At 32.9% G+C, this 21,598-nt stretch overlaps 2 protein-coding genes across 3 annotated transcripts in view; one reads left to right on the plus strand and one right to left on the minus strand.

Annotated features, from left to right (window-relative positions):
• The window catches only part of LOC149475457 (uncharacterized), a 252,747-nt gene that overhangs the window by 204,848 nt on the left and 26,301 nt on the right, over positions 1-21,598 (plus strand). The gene's annotated exons all lie outside the window — the stretch shown is intronic.
• LOC149475461 (uncharacterized) overlaps positions 908-21,598 on the minus strand; it is a 67,193-nt gene continuing 46,502 nt past the window's right edge. For both annotated transcript variants that reach the window (XM_089713304.1, XM_089713303.1), the window contains exons 7-13: positions 20,938-21,203; positions 19,859-20,341; positions 16,759-16,916; positions 15,964-16,250; positions 6,920-7,083; positions 2,848-2,926; positions 908-2,260 (exon numbers count right to left, since the gene is read on the minus strand). In XM_089713304.1, the coding sequence (XP_089569430.1) occupies positions 1,416-2,260; positions 2,848-2,926; positions 6,920-7,083; positions 15,964-16,250; positions 16,759-16,916; positions 19,859-20,341; positions 20,938-21,203 (2,282 nt within the window). In that variant the 3' untranslated portion in view covers positions 908-1,415. The remainder of the gene's footprint in view (positions 2,261-2,847; positions 2,927-6,919; positions 7,084-15,963; positions 16,251-16,758; positions 16,917-19,858; positions 20,342-20,937; positions 21,204-21,598) is intronic.

Here is a 21,598-nt window from a genome sequence, read left to right on the forward strand (position 1 = left end):
TCGACATATATTTGCTTGTTGCATTAATCTAGTTGGCAACGACATAATATTATTTTATAATAACGCTATGCTAGGACCAATAAGGGTACTTTTCACCAAGTTACCCGGCAATTTCGACTATGTTCAACCTCTATAAAGTCTGGTACAACATAAAGCACAATACCGAAAAAAATATATAAAATAGGATGGTCTTTGATCTTTAATTGCTCGCGAGGACTTTTTTCCAAAGTTAATAGATTTCTAGAAAAAAAATGTGCCGTGGTCATCGATTTTTCCGCAAATACTCTATAAACTTCGTAACCTGCTGACTTAGAGCTCTGAAAATTTTATGTTTAATAAATTATCAGTTACACAACAGTCCCTGACGAGGATTTTTTGTTTCACTGATTAGTATCTTTTTAAATACAATATGCGTAAAAAAAGAAGGTGCAGGTTTGAGATCCGTCAAGTATCCTCAAGGTTATTAGCGCATGTAAAAGCCTTATGTCCGAGGATGTGTAGCATGAATGTGGAGGATAGGATAGTAGTAAGAATATGTTTGTAAATAATTAATCATATCGCTTCATTTACTTCGAGGCGTTTAACGTTTTAAACGTTACTATTATCTACTAGCTTTCCGCCCGCGGCTGCACCCGCGTTTTTAATAAAAAAACCCACATAGTTACCGTTCCCGTGGAATTTCCGGGATAAAACCTATTCTATGTGTTAATCCAAGTTACCCTTTATATTATGTGTGCTAAATTTCGTTGTAATCGGTTCAGTAGTATTTGCGTGAAAGAGTAACAAACATACACACATACACATACATATGGGATACTATATAGGATAAGAAGTTGAAAAATGTTTCGTATATTTTTCAAGAGTAAGTTTATGGGAAATATTATCACGTATAAATAAAACGAACAAATTATTATGTAAACCTCCATTTATTAATTAATCCTAATCATACAATCAGAAATAACATCAATATATATACTACACATATTGACTAAATACTTCATCGATTTTTGTGTAAAATTTTATATAAAAATAAACTTATTTTACTTATACCAATTATATTAGAGAGTCGACCATTTTGGCGAATCAACCCAAGATGGTCAAAAGTCTAATGAAAAAAGAACGTCAAAAATACTTTTCTTAAATACGCTGAACTTATAAAATAACAAAATGGCAGTTTTTTTACTCTTAGCCGTTATACATACATACAATCTTACATGATATTAAATATAACCTACATATTTACATCAGATATAAATAGAGAAATATCGTTTGTCGAATTCGATTTTGATTTTACAATAATTTCGGTAACTCGCTAGGAACTGAGTTATTACTTATGTCGAATATATGTCAAAAATGTCGAAAATGTCAAAAATGTCAAAAATGTCGAAAGATATGGCACTGGTTTATTGTTATATTTATTTGTTTTCCAAACACTTGCATGTAGAAGTGTGGGAATGAGCGCCTACAAGTTCAGAGAAACTTGGGTTGAAAGTAACGCCTGGGGCTACGTATTGTGGGTTAGTACCACTACCTGAAGTTTCGTAGGTAATAATCTGTGGTTTAGTGGTGTAGGTGATGATTTTTGGCTTAGTTGTGTATGTGATAATCTTGGGTTTGGTGGTGTAAGTGATAATTTTAGGCTTGGTAGTGTATGTAAAGATTTCGGGTTTGGTCGTGTATGTAACGATCTCAGGCTTCGTGGTGAAAGAAATGATCTTCGGTTCGGTTTGGAAAACTTTTTTCTCAGAATACGTCGCACTATACGCATTGCTTGTAATTGGAGATTTGATTTGGCTGTTGAAGTCTGCTGATTCGAAACCCGTTCCGAATTTTCCAGAAGCAAATTGACTCAACTGTCCAGAACCAAATTGGCCATTAGCTAGCCCTTCATTTTGTCCTTGTCCTTCGAAACCGAACTGTCCTTTACCAGACACAGCGAAACCTTTGACTCCTGTGAAACCAACTCCTTGAGACCCAGATATAGCCCCTTGGTTCTTAGCCCCACCAAATTGTGTCACACCGCTTCCAAACTGGGCTTTTCCGAATTGCGAAGTTTTAACAGCACCTCCAAATTGGCTGGTTTTTATTCCGCTACCAAATTGGCTTCCTTTAACTCCACCGTTGATTTGTCCAGTGTATTTTCCTGTAGTTACTTTGGTGTATTGAGAGAAACGCACGCTTTCGATTAAACCGATCGCCCATTCGTACCATTCTAGGTCGAATTTGTAGAACGATGCGATTTGATTGCCGACTTGACAACCTGTGGAAGAAATAGAATTATCATTAAATTAGTTATTAAAAGATTCATGTAAAAGTGGATTTTGATGATTTGATAGAAGATACTTTACTAAAAATATATGTCATTATTTTGGTATTTCTACAGAATAAAGGTTGCAAGGAATTTAATTCTTGGTAAGTTCATTTATTTTTTTAGAATTTAGTTGTGTCTGTTTATCTGTATTATTAACAACTTGATCCAAACAAATATCACTTCCACAATAGTTTTCTACATCTTGTGAAATATTTATAAAACTATCACAATCCAATTTGTAACGTTACACATAAATAAATAAATATTTCAGGACAATTTTCACACACGGCACGATCTGATCCCATACTAAGCTTTCGCTTGTGTTATGGAAACCAGATGGCTGTTAAACATACATATATAATTTTAAATATATACTTACTAATATAATCAAAATCCAGAAACAAAGCAAACAGCTATGTTCATCACACAAATATTTGCCCCGGGTGGGAATCGAACCCACGACCTCTGGATTGGAAGGCAGGGTTACTACCAACTAAGACAACCGGTCAATAAAATATATATTTATGAATACTAACCTGAATCCCAAGAGTAAACACCTCTCATCACATATCTACCATCACCGCTTGTGCAGGCCAGAGCGCTTCCAATGTCCACCTGAAATATAAAGAATGTAATATTACTTATTAGTACTTGTTTGTTGACCGCCTCCTTGGTACAGTGGTTGGGGCTTGAGCGTAGAACCGAGGGGTCCTGGGTTCGATTCCCGGTGGAGACAAAAAAAAAAAATGTCTCGGTCTGGCAGGACACAGAAGGCTGATCACCTACTTGTCCTTAAAGAAAATCGATCAGTGAAACAGATGTATGAATAATGCATCTGCCCCTTACCCCACTAGGGGACACGGGACTTCACTTTATTAGTACTTGTTGTAATAGGCAAATATTATAATCTGTATTTTGGTTATTGTATAGTCTGTATGGTATCACTGTAAACTGCAATTGTCTTTGCCCTCCTCCTGTCTCTGTGGTTCGTGGTGTAATGTCGTGTGCGCACGATGTAGTTTGTAATAAATTATTATAAAAATAAAGATAATTTATCAGGATCCACAAGTTGTGTTTCAATATACAATTAAATAAATAATTAATAAATCGTTTATTTTCCTCAAATACTTATGTAACCGTCATGAGAAGCTATAAATTTTGTAAACAAGTGTTCAGGAGTTCACAACATTTGGACCAACAAAAAAAATGAATTTGTTTAAGATTTAATAAATTATTAAGTAACAAATATTAATTAACATAAATATTATTTAAGAATAATTATTCGTCAGATTCAGATGTTTCCATTTCTGTGTCAGAATCAGTGACATGTATCACGAAGCTGTCTACAGTTTTATCAATCATCTCATCGATTTTGGAATAAAAATTATCTTCTTCCTTGATAACATGCTCCACACAACGCTTCCAATTTTCCGAAGTAATCTGCTGCAGTCCCTCTTGTAATAATTGTTTTACCTCGTCAAATTTAAAATTTGTATTTTTGCGAGCAACATATCCTTTTACGTTGGCCCAAATTAGCTCAATTGGATTAAGCTCACAATGATATGGCGGGAGTCTCAATACTTCCACCTTATATTTTTTTGCAAGCTCGTCCACTACATAAGTTTTAAAATTGTCTTTAACATTTTTTACTTTTAGCAGTAATTCAGTCTTAATTTCATTGTCGTCGTAAGAAATATTCTTACTTACAAGCCAATTTTGTATATCATTTTTTTTCCAGGCAGTAGTAGGAATTCTTTCAAGACGCCTTGAGTGGTATGGTGCATTGTCCATTACCACTACTGCATTTTCTCCAAGTTTTGGGAGAACGTTTTCGAACCATTGTTCAAAATGTGTTGCATCCATTGATTCATGGTAATCTCCCGTCTTCTTGCATTCAAATATATTTTCACCGCCCTCTACAAAACCGTTCTCATTGCCGATATGGGTAATTATTAATCGTTTACCTTTTGACGTTGGGTTACGTGCACCAATGCTAAGTCCTTCTAGGAAAGCCTGCTTCTTACTTTTAACTTGTTTGTCTACCCAAGTTTTATTTACGGTATGTCCTGTAAAAACAATTAAACATTTGTTAATTAGCGTCTTGCGCAGTAAAAGAGTTGAAGTACATTATTATTAATACACACTTGTGATAGCCCTTAAGAACTAATGTCTCAAGGTCGGCGGCGCGTGGGTTATATTTATTTTGCAAATAGATTTGCAGTATCATACACATCACTTCACGGTAAAGGCGACGGTATTTGCTTACAATCAGGCGAACCGTATGGTAGTCTGCCGTTTCACTGCAATAAAAAAAAACACACTAACCTGCATTCACCCATGTCTCATCCATGTAAAATATCTGGCGATTTTGTTGTCTATAGTCTTTAATAGATTTCAAATATTTTCGCCGCCATATTGTTATGTCATCTCTATCAATAAGTGCGTTATTTCGCTGTCGTTTTATATATTTAAAGTTTAAATGCTTTATTAGCCGCCTGAGAGTTGTTTCGCTAAAATTTGGCATATCTTCATCGTCATTGACTGCCTGAAGAATCTTGGGAATTGTTGGTAATTGGCCATTTAAAAAGAAACTGTGAATTTTTTTCCTAATTACGGATTTATCAAAATCGTCTACTTTCTGATAAAATTTAGGCCTGTCTTTAGACTTGATAGGTGATTTTATTCCCTCTTCTGATTTATATTCTTTTAATATATTATACACAGATGCTATGCCAATTCCCAAAATCGATGCTGTTTTTTTATTTATTTCGGTTTTGTAGGGATATTCATTCGATGGCCAATTTTCTTTCACGTACTTATATACGTTGATCACCATATTTTTCTCATTAACCGTAAAGCTCGTCACCTGTAAAAATCACCGGTAGTCACTTGTCACACGAAGCTCAAGCTATATCTCCAGGTATACCAATTAACCTAACCAATTACTTCACAATTTAAAACCTACTTCTAATATTAACCTTAAGTTTCCAAAGATTAGCGCGTTTGAACAAACAACTCTTTCTTTTTACTTATTATATATTTTAGATAAATTGTATTACGCACCTTTTGACGTTTTTTTCGTGGCGAATTTATTTCCTTAGATGTACTGGCTACTGGCTCCATTATACGTAATAACAAATAAAATTAACGCAACAATTAAAGTAACAACAATAAAAAAGTGATAACGAAACAATAACAAAATTAACAATAACAACCAGATCCGCGATATATGCAAAGCAATGAAACAAACTCGTACGCATTCGAAACTCGAATGATGCGTTTATTTCAAAATGGCGTCCCGATAGTTCACAATCCCTGCGACGGACGCGTTCCGGTACCAAGAAACACAAACGATAGCGCTTTGCGTCGTTAAAATATGATCCGACTAAATTAAATAGGTTGTTACTTTCATATAACCCGTCTATATTTCATGTCGATTGAATATGGTCAATTTATTATTATCTCGCAGTATAAAATGTTTACTTAGTAAAAGATGTTTGTTTACATAATTTATAGCTTCTCGTGACGGGTACTTTTACTTTATATTATGTGGGGCATTTCACGCCAAGCGGACACAGATTTCAGGGTCAGGTTTCAGATTTCGGTTATATTTTAGTATGTTACACCTGTATATATCCTCGGTATGTATACGAAAAATTTTTGCATTTAGAATCTTAGTTTTCAAAATACAGGTCTTTGAAGATGTCAGCAAGCGCGAGGTATGGGGGACTTTGAATGTAATTATCAGTTCAAGAAAAGTAATTTTTAAATAAATTGATGACTGAATAATATACCCCATGAAATAAACTTTTTATGCTCATATTTCGAATTTTGAATTTATATTTAAATTCCTTAGAAAAATAAAAATATATTTTTCTTTGTCATTTTTTACAAACTTTGCGTATTTTTAATTTTTTTAAAGATCATTAAATAAATAGCTTATATTATGTTTAAACTTCATGCAAAGTTCTAGAGTGGTCATCGCAGGACTTTAGAATCTACATGTATTATAATGTCGAAGCGCGGCAATATCCCCATACAAACCACTGGACGTATCGGGCTGAAATTTGGCATGCAGGTAGATGTTAGGGCGTAGGCACCCGCTAAGAAAGGATTTCCCGAAATTCTTGCGGGAACGGGTAAACACGGGGATGCACTTACAAAGTCGTGGGCGGAAGCTAGTTATACATATAAGGCATCACGTTTCGCCCAAAAGGCATGAAAACTAATGAAAAATATTGTCGTTAAGAGCAAACCCAGGAAACAACCAAACTTTAGGAATAAAAACAACAACATGATCTTTATATGCTTCGTTATACTTTTTACGTGCTTTTTTTTAAGCTATATATAGCATAGCTTCTCGCGGGCCTTGAGTGCGGGACAGAATCGAGAAATTCCGTAACGATAAAACCTCACGCTCCCCACTCCGACGGGCACGGAGGTGTGGCTTGAAGGCATAGCATGCAATAGCTTTACCGCGGCAGTCCCCGAGTGCCACACGTCTTTTTTTTGTATAGCCTATGTGCATACTTATCAATTTTTTTTAGTTATTGAATTTTTATTTATAAATCATAAGAAACATATTTTCTTTCTTCTTCTATATCTCACCTTGCAAATATTATTCAACGGGTTGGTAGGCTGGCCGCACACGCAGGCATCTTCGTTATATTGTTCCAATAAATGCGGGTAGTCGGAGGAAAGCTTGGCTTGGCACTCCCCAGGGTTGATGAGAGACACGTTCATACTGTGCATGATTGCTCCTTCGATGTGCGCTGGAAAAACGTTTGATTCAGTTACTATATTTATTTATTAGATACTAGCGGTCCGCCCCGGCTTCGCCCGTGGTACATATTTCGCAATAAAATGTAGCCTATATTCTTTCTCAGGGTCTAAAAATTATCTGTGCCAAATTTCATCAAAATCGGTCCAATAGTTTATGCGTGAAAACCATACATACATACATACCTACAAACCTTTCCTCTTCATAATATTAGTATAGATTTACACACTTTACTATGCTAGTACCTATACATATTTCTATTATTACTTAAAACTAAAGACTAACACAGATGGCGGCCTTATCCCTAAAGAGTGATCTCTTCCAGGTGATATTAGGTATATATTATAAACTAGCGGTTCGGCCCGGCTTCGCCCGTGGTAGTAACGTTTTCTCTTCATAATAGAATCTCTTCAAAGTAGAATTCCTCGTACTTCAAGGAATATTATAAAAATAAATATCAAAATCGGTTCAGGTGTTCTCAAGATATTTGTATTATCAATTATTATTTCACGCAAAAACTGCAGAACCGATTGTCATGAAATTTGGCATACACGTAGCGGGTAGTCTTATCCCGAAAAACTCACGGGAACGAGAACTATGCGGATTTTTCTTTGAAAACTGTGAAAAAAAATGAGAAATTTTTATAAATTTGAATGCTTTTTTTTCCTATTCTTTTGAATATAAAGTACGTTTTCCCTACGTTATAAAGCGTTAATTAATAATATATGAAATACAATATAAATAAACCAATCATAAATAAATTTAAAATCTACCTCATGACGTAACATATTTACAATGCCTATAAAATTTAAGTGCCATCGTCAAAGTATTAACACTTATTTAATACCTAGAATCTTCTAAAAATGCATAAATTACCAACTACATATTTTGACGGTCATTTTGTTTTGTTAAAACGAGGTTACTTTGTAATAGAAGGCTATAATTATTAAGGGTCAAAAACCTAACCTAGTGTTTTATTTTAAAGCTGAATAAAGTATTTAATTTTGTGCAAAATATGTTTATGTTGCTTGGTTACCGGGCAAGAGATAGCCCATCCTATCCTTCCTACTTCCTACTATATCTAATATCACTACATATTATAAAACAAAGTCGCTTTCTCTGTCCCTATGTCCCTTTGTATGCTTAAATCTTTAAAACTACGCAACGGATTTTGATGCGTTTTTTTAAATAGATAGAGTTAAGAGGAAGGTTTTAGTATATAATTTATTTGGATTTAGACAAAGTGGGCGAAGCCGCGGGCGGTAAGCTAGATATATTATAAATGCGAATGTTTGTGAGCATGGATGGGTGTTTGTTACTCCTTCACGCAAATACTACTGAATCGATTACAATAAAAGCACACTTATAGAGGGTAACTTCGATTTACACATAGGATAGGTTATAACCCGGTAATTCCACGGGAACGGGAACTATGCGGGTTTTTCTTTGAAAACGCGGGTGGAAAGCTAGTAGAATATCTCTGAAGACTATTTGTACTATCGTCTACCAAAATTAATTCCAAACCATGACAAAACAAACGACCCTGTACATTGCGAAAATCCTTAAACTATGCTAATTTATATATTCCTAAGCTCAAATATTTAATACCTAGGTTTATGTTTGAATTTGTTATTCAAATTTAACGATGTCTATGTATGTATGTTGAATTTTACATGAGACAAACACACCCACTCGAGTGCTTTTATTATAGTTTATGTAACCTTTATTATATTGTCTAGCCATCTACATTTTATTAATACTAGCTGTGCTCCGCGGTTTTACCCGCATTACTCCGCTCCTGTTGGTCTTATCATGGTGATATATAGCCTATAGCCTTCCTCGATAAATGGGCTATCTAACACCGAAATAATTTTTCAAATCGGACCAGTAGTACCTGAGATTAGCGCGTTCAAACATACAAACAAACAAACTCTTCAGCTTTATAATATTATGAATGAATGAATACTCTTTATTGTACATACACTGCAGAAATACAGTTTGTTACATGGTTGAGATAACTTATGACTAAATTAACTTATTATATATAAACAAACTTAAAATATATATATGTACAAAGAGCGGCTTTATCGCTCGTGAGCGATTTCCTCCAAGCAACTCAATAATTACCAACAATATTAATAATTATAGAGTAAAAAGAGTTCACTATGTAGAGACATAGTGATATAGGGACAGAGAAAGCGTCTTTGTTTTATACTATGTACTTAGTGATGATGAAGACAAATACTTTTTAGATAGGTAGGTTAGTACTAATCTCGCAAACAATAACTATTTTTATAATTGAAAGAAGAAAGAAAGAAAGAAAAAACGTTTATTTAATGGCACATAGCCTCACACGTACATAATTCAAAGCAATTTATACAATACTTATAATACTTACTTACTACAATACTTAAAAATACACATTGAAGTGTGTAGTCTGTGAAGCATGATGCCATTAAAAGGGGAAATCACTCGGTGAACATCTGTGACGTAAACATTGAATTTATAATTATCAAAACGTTTTATTTAACCTTACCAATGATTGATTGAAATGCATATTTTTCAACAAAGGAAAATTGTGAAGCACATCTCCATTCTTCAACTCTAGTATTATTCAAACAAACATTACAAGTGAGGTCAATCATATTGTTATGCAATTTTATTAATTGCAGCCATTTTTAATTGATAGCAAAATATTTGATTAATGGTGACGAAAATATTGAAGGACTCTTTGTTATTGTTTTTACGTATTACACAATTTAAAAAATTGAGCGTGTTACACTTCATGTCAGAAGTGAAACATCTTTGGCAAGATTCAAAGATACCAAAATTGTCGCCTTACTCCATGGCGTGACGGTATCGCCATGACGTGACCTTGAAATCCTGACGGTTTTTGTAATAGATAGAGTGATTATAGAGGCAGGTTTATGTATAAATTATTAGGTTTTAGACACAGCGGGCGAAGCCGCGGGCGGAAAGCTAGGTAAATATCTAATATTATATTATATCATATAATCATATAACATTATCTCGCATTTAGTTTATCCGTTAATATTTAAGGATGCAGCAAGTGAAGATAAAAATAATTAGGTACTTGTGCAATGGCTTGAAAACAATCAAAACCAGTTGGCAAACTTGTCGGGACGAACCCGATTGAGTAGCGTCAGCAAAAATGTTTCCGTTTAATTTAAAATTAATAAGAAATAAACACGAATTTATGTAGCTAAATATGTAGCACAATATATTGACATAATTTTAAAAGAGAAACTATTATAATTATGTAGTTTCTCGCCGGTTCATCTTCGTAGAGACTGCTTTCCGAATCGGTAAAATAATAATATTATAATATTATAACGATTCAAAAGTGCTTCTTGAAGAAATCTAATCTATATATATATATATATATATATATAGGAAAACGGGTTTCATATATATATATATATATATATATATATGAAACCCGTTTTCCTTGATCACGGCATCACGCGTGAACGGGTGGACCGATTTCGATAATTCTTTTTTATTATATTCCTTGGAGTACGAAGATGGTTCTTATGTAGAGAAAACGTCAATATGTACCACGGGCGAAGCTGAGGCGGACCGCTAGTTGTATATAATATAAATGTTGGAGTTAGTAATATAAATGTTTGAGTTAGTATAGGATGAAGTAAATGGACTAGCTGGTAAATAATGTATCCAAAATAAAAATAATTTACATATATTAATATAAATTACATTAACTTGAACCGATCATATTTTTAACTATAAACGCTTTTCTTTGCCAAATTTTAGTTTCAAATATCAACTAGACATTTTCAACTACTTAGCCAAAAACATTTACCCATAACCAAACAAAAATCACGAAAAACTGATGTCATCGATGTTTAATACATATATAGAACTAGACTTAACCTATTGTAATGTATTGTCAAGGCCAAACCGAATTTACATACAAACATACAACATGAATAAATTTACTTCTAATGACTAAAGTTCGGTAAAAAAATGTAGCTGACCATTTGCGGTTTATTTTATTTATTACGAACCTTAGTTTTACAAGTTATCTATATGATAATGAGACCCACGCTTGACCATTATTTAAATTAAGATATTGATGTAATTTTGCAAGAAATTTGCACGTTTCCAGTATTGTATGTTTTGTAAAGGTAATATATAGAAAAGCAATTCGTTAATGGGCGAATTTAAATAAATATAATACACTTATTTTTGATATTTAAAAATATAATATCTTAGCCTCTTATATCTCTATAAAAATTATCTGAAAAAGAGTAATTGCTGTTTTCTTTCTTCTACTATTTTTTTAATTTGTATCTAATATAATCCTGTGATAGGGTACGGCTTCTTCAAATTGTGTATATCATAAATCCTACTATTATGGATCAATTATTCATAAATTAATGTAATTTTTTAAAAAAAGTTTAATAAATTTTTTCATCACCCCAACAAAATAATTTTATAATTTTCCTACTAATATTATAAATGCGAAAGTTTGTGAGGATGTGTGTGTGTGTGTTTCTTACTCTTTCACGCAAATACTACTGAATCTATTACAATGAAATTTAGCACACATATAGAGGGTAACTTGGATTAACACATAGGATAGGTTTTATCCCGTAAATCCCACGGGAACGGGAACTGTGCGAGATTTTCTTTGAAAACGCGGACGAAGCCGCGGGCGGAAATCTAGTTTTTAAATAAATGAAAATATGAGATACCATAATTATTATTATGAAAAAAAACCTTTAAAAAGGGTCAAAGATCAGTTTAAATGATAAAAATCTTGTATTATTAGAAATAACATACACATTCACATACTAATTAATAATAATAATTTAAAAATATCGTATAGGAGTCAAAACGTACCGTCGCAACCAAATATTAATACGCAAAGAATTCATAATCTTATTTGTCACCAAATAATTAATATTCAATGTTAAATATGATCACGGTCACTTGTATAATCTGTGTAGTGGTGATGCTGAGTAAATAAAAGTTTAGGGTTGCCACAAAAAAAAATGTACCTAAAGCAAAAACTCTTGACAACAGTAAGAATTATTTGCATGTATCTGACTTGTATGACAATAGATTTCCGTCCGCGGGTTCGCCCGCGTTTTCAAAAGAAAATCCGCGTAGTTCCCGTTTCCGTGGGATTTCCGGGATAAAACCTATACTATGTGTTAATCCAAGTTACCATCTATACGTGTGCTAAATTTTATTGTAATCGGTTCCGTAGTATTTGCGTGAAAGAGTAACAATAAACAAACACACACACATCCTCATAAACTTTCGCATTTATAATATTATTATAGGATAGGACGATATAGTTATACGTCTTTTGACGGAAAACCCGTAATTTATAATATACCTATGTCATTTTCTCTCAACTCAATAATCAGAGTATAAAAGCGCAAAACCAAATCACAACAGAATATAAAACAGTGTCTTTCTGTCCGTATCCGTAGATCTTTAAAGCTACGCAACGGATTTGATGCGGTTTATTCATAGATAGAGAGGTTCTTGAAGGAGGATTTAGTATGTAATATGTTGTTGTTGTAAGTTTTAAACAAAGTGGGTGGAACCGCGTGCAAAAAACTAGTGGTATATAAAACAGGATTTTGACAACCCTAATAATGATAGACGAGTCATCGACATGATGTTTTCCTTCTTGACAATATACTTCAACTAGTATAGTCACGAAAGATAAATAAAAAGATACATTGTTAATAAAACGTGTTTTCAATTTAATAATTGATGTAAAATTGTACTCTTACATATTTTTTATTATTATATTTAGAATATTTACCGGTCTATGAGTCAACCAATTTTTTTATAATGGTCAAATTTGGCATTTATATAATTTACCTGTAGAATTACTTTGTATATAATTTTTTACTTAATTTACCTCAACATATTTTTAACTAGCTTTCCGCCAGCGGCTTCGCTTGTGTACTCAAAAAAAAAACCCGCATAGTTCCCGTACCCGTGGGATTTCCGGGATAAAACCTATCTTGTCCTTCCTCAGGTGTCATGCCATCTCTGTACCAAGTTTGAAGTAATTCCATGTAGTATTTTTTGAGATTAGCTCGAACATACATACAGACAAACAGACGATAATTCTAAAAATTATATTTAGGCTTTGATATAGATTGTAGATCACGCTTCAAGTATTCTTTAAAAACATATTCAATGTACATTTTTGACTTTCCTACGATTTTATTATATTATTATTATATCTAGAAATAACATCATCTATCTACAGTAATTACAAAACTGTATTAAATTCATGTACACTCAATAAAATTCATATACACCCAAATCTAGTAACCACATAAAAAAACCATTTATATAAAAAAGAAAAATTAAAAATATTTTTTTGCTGTCGCTACTATCGACACTGACCTACAAAATAAGACTCGCACTTTCTTTTGCCTTTTCGTATCAATAACAATACAATTTTGACATAACACTTATGTAAACACAATAATTGCTATGTTACAGGTATCACTACATAGTATAAAACAAAGTCGCTTTCTCTGTCCCTATGTCCCTATGTCCCTTTGTATAATTTGGTTGTTATTTTTGAATAATGTCGTTGAAAATTAAATATTTTTTGTAATAAATTGCTATGCAAATATAGATGAAGTTTTCACAGACATATAGTTTAGAGATCAAACGAAATATCTGATTTTGTGTAGTTTTCATACGCATGTTTCATCAAGATAATATTTTTAAAATTCGACGGATAGTTGAAAAATAAATTTCAATATAACATTTTAACGTTTGTACCTGTACTTTGCAAAAACTCAAAGAAATAAGATTTAATATGGAAAACCGGATATTTCACAATTATAAATTTAAAAGAGAAGCCGCGGGCGGATAGCTAGTACCTAGTACAAAATTTATTAATTTGACATTTCAATTTTCTTTTGGCGGCAAAACCTTTTGACCACAGACTAATAATTTTGTCATTGACAATTCACATAAATTAAAACTATGTTTTTTGTAAACAGTAATGAAACAACTATAAATATTCCATTTTGATTTTTTAAAGTCTCAATATTCAATATTTTTAATAATTCGTATATTAAAGAGTTATGCGATTATTTTACATAATACTAGCGGCCCGCCGCGGCTTCGCCCGTGGTACATATGAAAAATAGATGTTGGCCGATTCTCAGACTTACCCGATATGCACAGAAAATTTCATGAGAATCGGTCCACCCGTTTCGGAGGAGTATGCAGACTAACATTGTGACACGAGAATTTTATATATAAGATAATGTACAGACTATCCGATATAATTTCTCTTTTTTATACATACGTTTCATAAAAAAAATCTTTTATTCTCCATACCTAAATTAATAAAGTCTCATAAACACCACCTGACAATTAAAACTAAGCAAAAAATTTCGTTAACTTACTCATAACTTAATAAAACTTACGTGACGTGTTTAAATACGTTAAGTAAATAGTCAAGTTAGTTCTGCTTAAACCCAATTTTCCTCGTAAAGGTTACATTTACATGCCAAGTATACTTAGATAATATTTATTACAAGATGTCTCTATCTATACAAATAATAAATCTGTAGGAGAGTCAATTCTTTACATTGAAAATATTGAAAAAATAAAATATTTTTGCCTATCTGTCTGTCTGTCAGTATGTTCAGGCATCACGTGAAAACTAACGGTTCGATTTCGATGAAACTTGGTATAATTATACCTTATTATCCTGGGCATAAAATGGGTTACTTTTTATCCTGGAAAAATACGTAGAAAAAAAAATCTTAATTTTTCTTAATTTTTCCGCGCGGACGGAGTCGCGAGCGGCAAGCTAGTCTATCTATAAAATTGTTGTGTCAAAGTGTAATTCCTAAATGTCTTGATAGATTTTTAACACGCTTTTATTAGCTTCACCTGTATGTTTATATGTAACCGACTCCTTTACACTCAATTTTGACATTTAAATGGACAGATTTAATTCAAACTTATCAAGGATCGGTGATACTATAATTATGAATCTTAGTTTTTATGTTATCTATATGTTTTTCTCTTTGTATATCAGAAGTCCGTTCGTTAAACACATTTTTAAAATGGTTGTTTTAAAACTATATTTGACGAATAAGTTATATAACCCAGGATTAATAATCATTCCTTTTAATAGAGATAGTGATGTCCTATCAAAAAATAATTAGTGATAGTGATGTCCTAGCAAAATAACATTCATATAAGTTTATTTGATGCAATATTATTACGTAAATAAAATAATTCCGGGGTCAACGTGTGAAGATTGGAATTTATTTCGAAATATCACACAGTATGTAAAATAGCGGATGTGAAAACATTGATATTGACCAATTTTTCTGTATAAATGTTACAAATATTTGCGAAACAGTGGTAAAAGATTAGAATATATGTCAAGTAGTTCTTATTCTAATAAAGAGGTATTTTTAATGTTTTTCAAGAGCATGAAAATTTTACGGGCTCTATATTAATTAAAGTGGAAATATTAATTAATTAAAGTGCTATTTTTCGTAAAAAGTAATGAATATTATTTAGTTTTTGGATTTAGTTATAAATTTTGCTGAATTGTCAACCATATTACCGCCCTATCAAAATAAATCACTCTATCTATTAAAACCCGCATCCAAATCAGTTGCGTAGTTTTAAAAATTTAAGCATACAAAGGGACATAAGAATAGAGAAAGCGACTTTGTTTTATACTATGTAGTGATGTGCTGGATTTTGTTCTAAATTTGCATAGTTTAGGACTTTTTAGTATCTGTATAAAACCAAATGTTATATAGTTAGGATTACAGTATTAGGGATGTGCTAAATAATTAAAAACACTAACCTTGCAATACAATCTTGCCCCATCCAGTCACAACACATTCGCCCGCACCATTGTAATATGCGTCCAAAGTATCTTGAGTACTAGGCAAGCAGATCGGGTTGATGTTCTTGGCCAATCTCAAGTTCTCGCTAAGTACCAGGATAGCAGCATCGTATAGAAGACTTCCACGGCGATAGAACGGGTGACGTAGGATCGTCTTCACTTGGACGATTTGGAAGGGAAGGGGCTCGTCGTCGATTCCCAGTTTCCATTCGCCGCCCTTGATGAGAACGTTCTTCGCGTCGAGGCTGCGGATTTGAATTTGGAATTTTGGAATGTTTTCTTTTTTTGTGAACGGCCAGGTTTTTTTCTAAGTTCCGTACTTAGTGTTTAGAAAAAAAACTGGCTGTATGTTTCAAATAAAAAAAAAGTGTAAATTACACAGATACTTCATATTTATGAGTATCTGTGTATGACATTGTTATTACATTTATAAATTTTATGTATGCCATTAAAATTTATATTATATTTCTTTAGTTATTTTAGATTTAAGTTCAACATAAAGCGAATATAAAATTTATCAATAAACGAACAAAAAGCGGAGGTTGATATTTTGACTCAATAAACAAAATACCTGATTTATTTATTGATTTACTAGGACCGAATGAATTTGGGTATAGGTATTATTATTAAAACTTAGAACATTATTTTAAATACTACACACGTATCGATTGTATCTTCACTTAATAACATATCCTATTTTGTTTGCAGTTCCAGAGCTCTACACAAACAAACAGCTATATAATGTCCACTTACCCATCAACACAGGCAGCTGAAGTGACAACCACATCAGGTCTGGTGATCACACCACCGCACAGAAGGCTTCTGTTGGTCTGGAGAAGAACCATCGCTTGCCAGGGGATCTCTGCGAAGTCGGTTTCTAGGTCGTTCTTGTTGCCGTATGGTTTTTGGGGCTGGTGACAAAATTATAGAAAAATAAAGTTGCTGACTTTGAAATTGCAGTTTTATTTCATTCTTCGATCATTTATTCGTTCATTCATTCCTTAATTAATAACTTAAAATCAATTTATTTTTATTTATTATAATCATTTGAAAACGACTGGATGTATTTGCATAATGTATTGCTTAGTTTCATTTACTTCAATACGACTCTACGCAAATCCTAAGAGAACGTTTATCTACAGCCTACGTCAATCTCATACATTCGTAGTCTATTCTATTGAACGCTACGCTAACAGAAAGCCACTTATTATAATTAAATTGGTTTAATGAATATCTAAGAATAAGTTAATTATACCTACAGTTTTAATTATGTTTTAATCAGTAAGTTTAATGCTCTATATAAACTATTTTACGAATACATAGTACCTTAACACTACATAATATAAAAGAAAGTACCTTTCTCTGTCCCTATGTTCCTATGTATGCTTAAATCTTTAAAACTACGCAACCTATTTTTATGCGGTTTTTTTTATTAGATAGAGTGTGTGTAAGTGAAAGGCTTTAGTATATAATTTATTGGGTTTCTTATTATTTATTGTTATTTAAAGCGGGCGAAGCCGCGGGCGGAAAGCTAGTATACAGGGTGTCCCACTAAGTGCGAAGGGACTTGTAGTTTTGCATACACTGATCACGTAAAAAATACTTAAACAACAAAATTACGTCAAAAAATTTTTGCTAAATTTTTCCTGAAAATCCATGTTTTTCTTCTCTAGCTTCGCGCAGCCGGCATATACCGCTTCGCTAATGTGACCATTTTGGCTATGAAAACATAATCTTAAACGATAGCTCACGTGCGGGTGGCAAAGTTGGGCGGGTTGCTTGTTATGGGTGTACACATAGAGTTTTAAGAATTCATCTATTTGAAAAAAAAAGAGCGTCTGAAATTTTATAAGTATTTTTTACGAACTCAGCGTATGCAGAACTATAACCTCCTTTGAGCTTAGTATACCAACAGTGGGACACCCTGTATACATCAGAAAAATGTTAGAAATATTATTGACAAAAATGTATGAGTCATTAACTGTTCCTAGTTATTAATCAGTAAACTATATAAATGTCATGTAAATACCAACTTGAGGTCAACAATACCATCATAAAATATCGACATTTTTAATATATTGTTAGGCCTATTATATATTATTTTTGTTATGTTATAAACGCGAAGTGTAATAAATCCAAATTGACCTTCCTAATTATTAAATGACCTTTACGAAAAGTGTGTGTAATATTATGGATATTTTTATATAATGTTATGGAGATATAAATTATTCTAATACGAAGAATATTGTAGTCCGAGAGACCGCAAGTGTAATTTTTAAGTATAATAACGTAATATGAGGTGATTTTTAATCGTGTCTGCGTATTTTTATTAAATTTTTGTCAATTTAAAAATGATTTGAAGCTCTTAAATGTTCTAAATACAAAAAAATATAAATAAAAGACACGGAGAGTTTTCTAAGATTGGCAAATAATATTTTGTTATTTTTGCTATACTGAAAGTATTGATATTAACACAATAATTGTATAGTTAATAGATAAAAGTAAAAACGTAGTTATTTGATTCACCACAACACTTCATATTCCATAGCATGCCAAATCCACATAAATAATCAAATTTAACATCTCGAATGATTATCGCAGTGGTCTCTCGGACTATAAAGATTTCAAAACGATACGATCATTAGTCAATTTCGTAACTAACAGCTTAAATCTCATTAACTCCTGGTTAAATAGAGAGGCATCAATAATCGACCTTGAAATTATCATTCGTATATCAAAATGACTAAATGGAAAGATTCAGGTAGAATTATTATGAAATATTGTTTATAATTTAAACAATTATAAAGAAACTAGCTGCTCCGCGCGGTTTCACCCCCGTGGCTCCACTCCTGTCCGTAGCGTGATGAAATATAGCCTTATAACCTTCCTCGATAAATGGGCTATCTAACACCGAAAGAATTTTTCAAATCGGACCAGTAGTTCCCGAGATTAGTGCGTTCAAACAAACAAACAAACTCTTCAGCTTTATAATATTAGTATAGATATAAGTTTATCTAAACGAGTTTAACGAGAATTGTAAACTAACAACTGTTAAAATAATTTTTAAGTATAAAATTGAGATTATTAACTACTAGCGGTCCGCCCCGGCTTCGCCCGTGGTACATATTTCGCAATAAAAGGTACCCGTTCTTTCTCAGGGTCTAAAGATTGTCTGTGCCAAATTTCATCAAAATCGGTCCAGTAGTTTATGCGTGAAAACCATACATACATACATACATAATTACAAACCTTTCCTCTTTATAATATTAGTATAGAAGTATAGATAATGAATAAAAATAACTATCGAAATAAGTATCATTTAATAAAACGAATTTAAAGTCTGATAATGAATATAAAACCTTATTAATATCTTATATATAAAAATGAATCGCAAAATGTGTTGGTAAGCGCATAACTCGAGACTTATTATATTCCTTGAAGTACGAGGATGGTTCTTATGTAGAGAAAACGTAAACATGTACCACGGGCGAAGCCGGGGCGGACCGCTAGTAGTCAATAATACGATAACGAGTATACATAGACGAAAGCATCGTCATAAATACCTGATTTAATTACTTTAAAACAAACAGAATACATTATTGTTTTATGTTAATAATACACGTGCTAAGCATCATCTAAGTTGAATTAAAGTTTAGTCAATGTCTAAATACATAAACTGTAATAGGCTTTTTTACACGTATGTGACCTTTTTTCGAATAGTAAATTTCCTTTTACTTTTTCAAAATTATATTCAAATATAAGCAATTTTCGTGTAATATCATAACACACACACATACACACAAACACGCACACATACTCACATACTTCTAAAATAATGTATTTAACTACTTACGTTTAAGATACCGCACTGTCCAGCACCATTATATCTTTGAAGGAACACCCTTTGCACTGATTCTTGGTACTCATTCTCAACACCAAATCCTGATCCTTGAGAAACGGAAAAGCCCTGGCCCTGTGTGAATCCGGTACCGAAACCTTGAGAAACAGTCTGGCCTTCACCTTGCTCGATGTAAGATCCACCCCCCTGTGATACAAGGGTGCCTTGGCCCTGGGTAACAATTTGGCCCTTTCCTTGTGAAACAATCTGGCCGTTTCCTTGCGAAACGAACTGACCATTTCCTTGCGATACGAACTGACCATTTCCTTGTGAAACGATCTGGCCCTTTCCTTGCGAAACAATCTGGCCCTTTCCTTGGGAAACGATCTGGCCCTTGCCCTGTGAAATAGCTTGGCCTTGTCCCTGTGACACGAGTTGTCCTGATGCTTTGGAGAGGCCTTGCGCTTGGTTTATGATTCCAAACCCTTGCTGTTGTCCCTATGGTAAGATGTTAAATATTGAATAGAAATTTACTTATATATATAAAACGTGATTTGAATTGCAAGTAGCAACTATCTAGCAGTGCTACATCTAATTATTATTTATTAAATGTTCAATAACATTCATGTTCAACTTGTATGAGACTGATATATTTTTTTAAGTTTCAAAGTAATTTGTACACAACTCAGTGTCAGTCCCTTTCCTATAATACCAGTAACAGATTGTTCAATGTAATAAATAATAATTTAAATTGGCGATGAAGATGCGCGTAAATACTCGCTAAATAGCCACAAGATTTATTGCTATAAAATACCGTTTCAAATGTCTTACGTATTTGTTTAGGTTCTTGTTGTAAATAATATTCAAGAAATTGTGATGTTCAAGATACAATCTATAATTACAATTTCTTATTAGGTAGTTGTAGTATTCATAATATCAAACCTATAGGGATATATTTTTGAATACATACTACGACATTTATTATTTTTTCGTTAATCTTCCAAGTTCCATGTATTATAATGATTCAAAAGCACTTCTAAATAGGTCTAGTTGCATAAGTGTTTTGAAAATTTGATTATTAAACCAAAACTAACCTGTCCTCCGAGTTCGTACTGTCCGCTGCTGCTGCTGCTACTGCTTCCAAAACTGTATTGTCCTTTTCCTTGGCTAACGTATTGACCGCCTCCCTGACCAACCAGTTGGCCTTGGCCCTGGCTAACGTACGAGCCCTGTCCTTGTGACACCAATTGGCCCTGCCCTTGAGAAACCAGTTGTCCCTGGCCTTGAGTAGCAAAACCACCTTGTCCGAATTGTCCCTTTGAAAACGCGTTGGATTGTTGGGAACCAGAACCGATTTGTCCTAAAGTGAAAGAAAAATTATATAATTACTTCGAAACAGAACTAAATCCGGGACTACATAATGACAAGTGAAGGTAATTAAAAAATAATGCATCATTAAGCAACATCAAAGTTACTTTTTATTGAATAGCAATGTCACTTTGAATGGTATAATTAGACGACATCATAATGGTATTTAGTGATTCATAACAGGATGTCTCGGCTACTTGAGACCGCAATATTTGCAATTATTGTTATGTAACCATACTTAGGTCACTTATTTCTTAACTATTGTCCCTACAATAGGACAAAATAACTGTGACATGATTAGTTTAATAAAACGGTTATATAATTTCCCAATGTAAACGAATACGATCCTAAAAGTATGAGAACTTTTTGGACAGTTTTTATCAAATA

This window comes from Colias philodice, chromosome 30, assembly GCF_061535455.1.
Source record: "Colias philodice isolate Cphi_HAF_F1 chromosome 30, ilColPhil1 Martin Lab GWU primary, whole genome shotgun sequence".
NCBI lineage: Eukaryota > Metazoa > Arthropoda > Insecta > Lepidoptera > Pieridae > Colias > Colias philodice.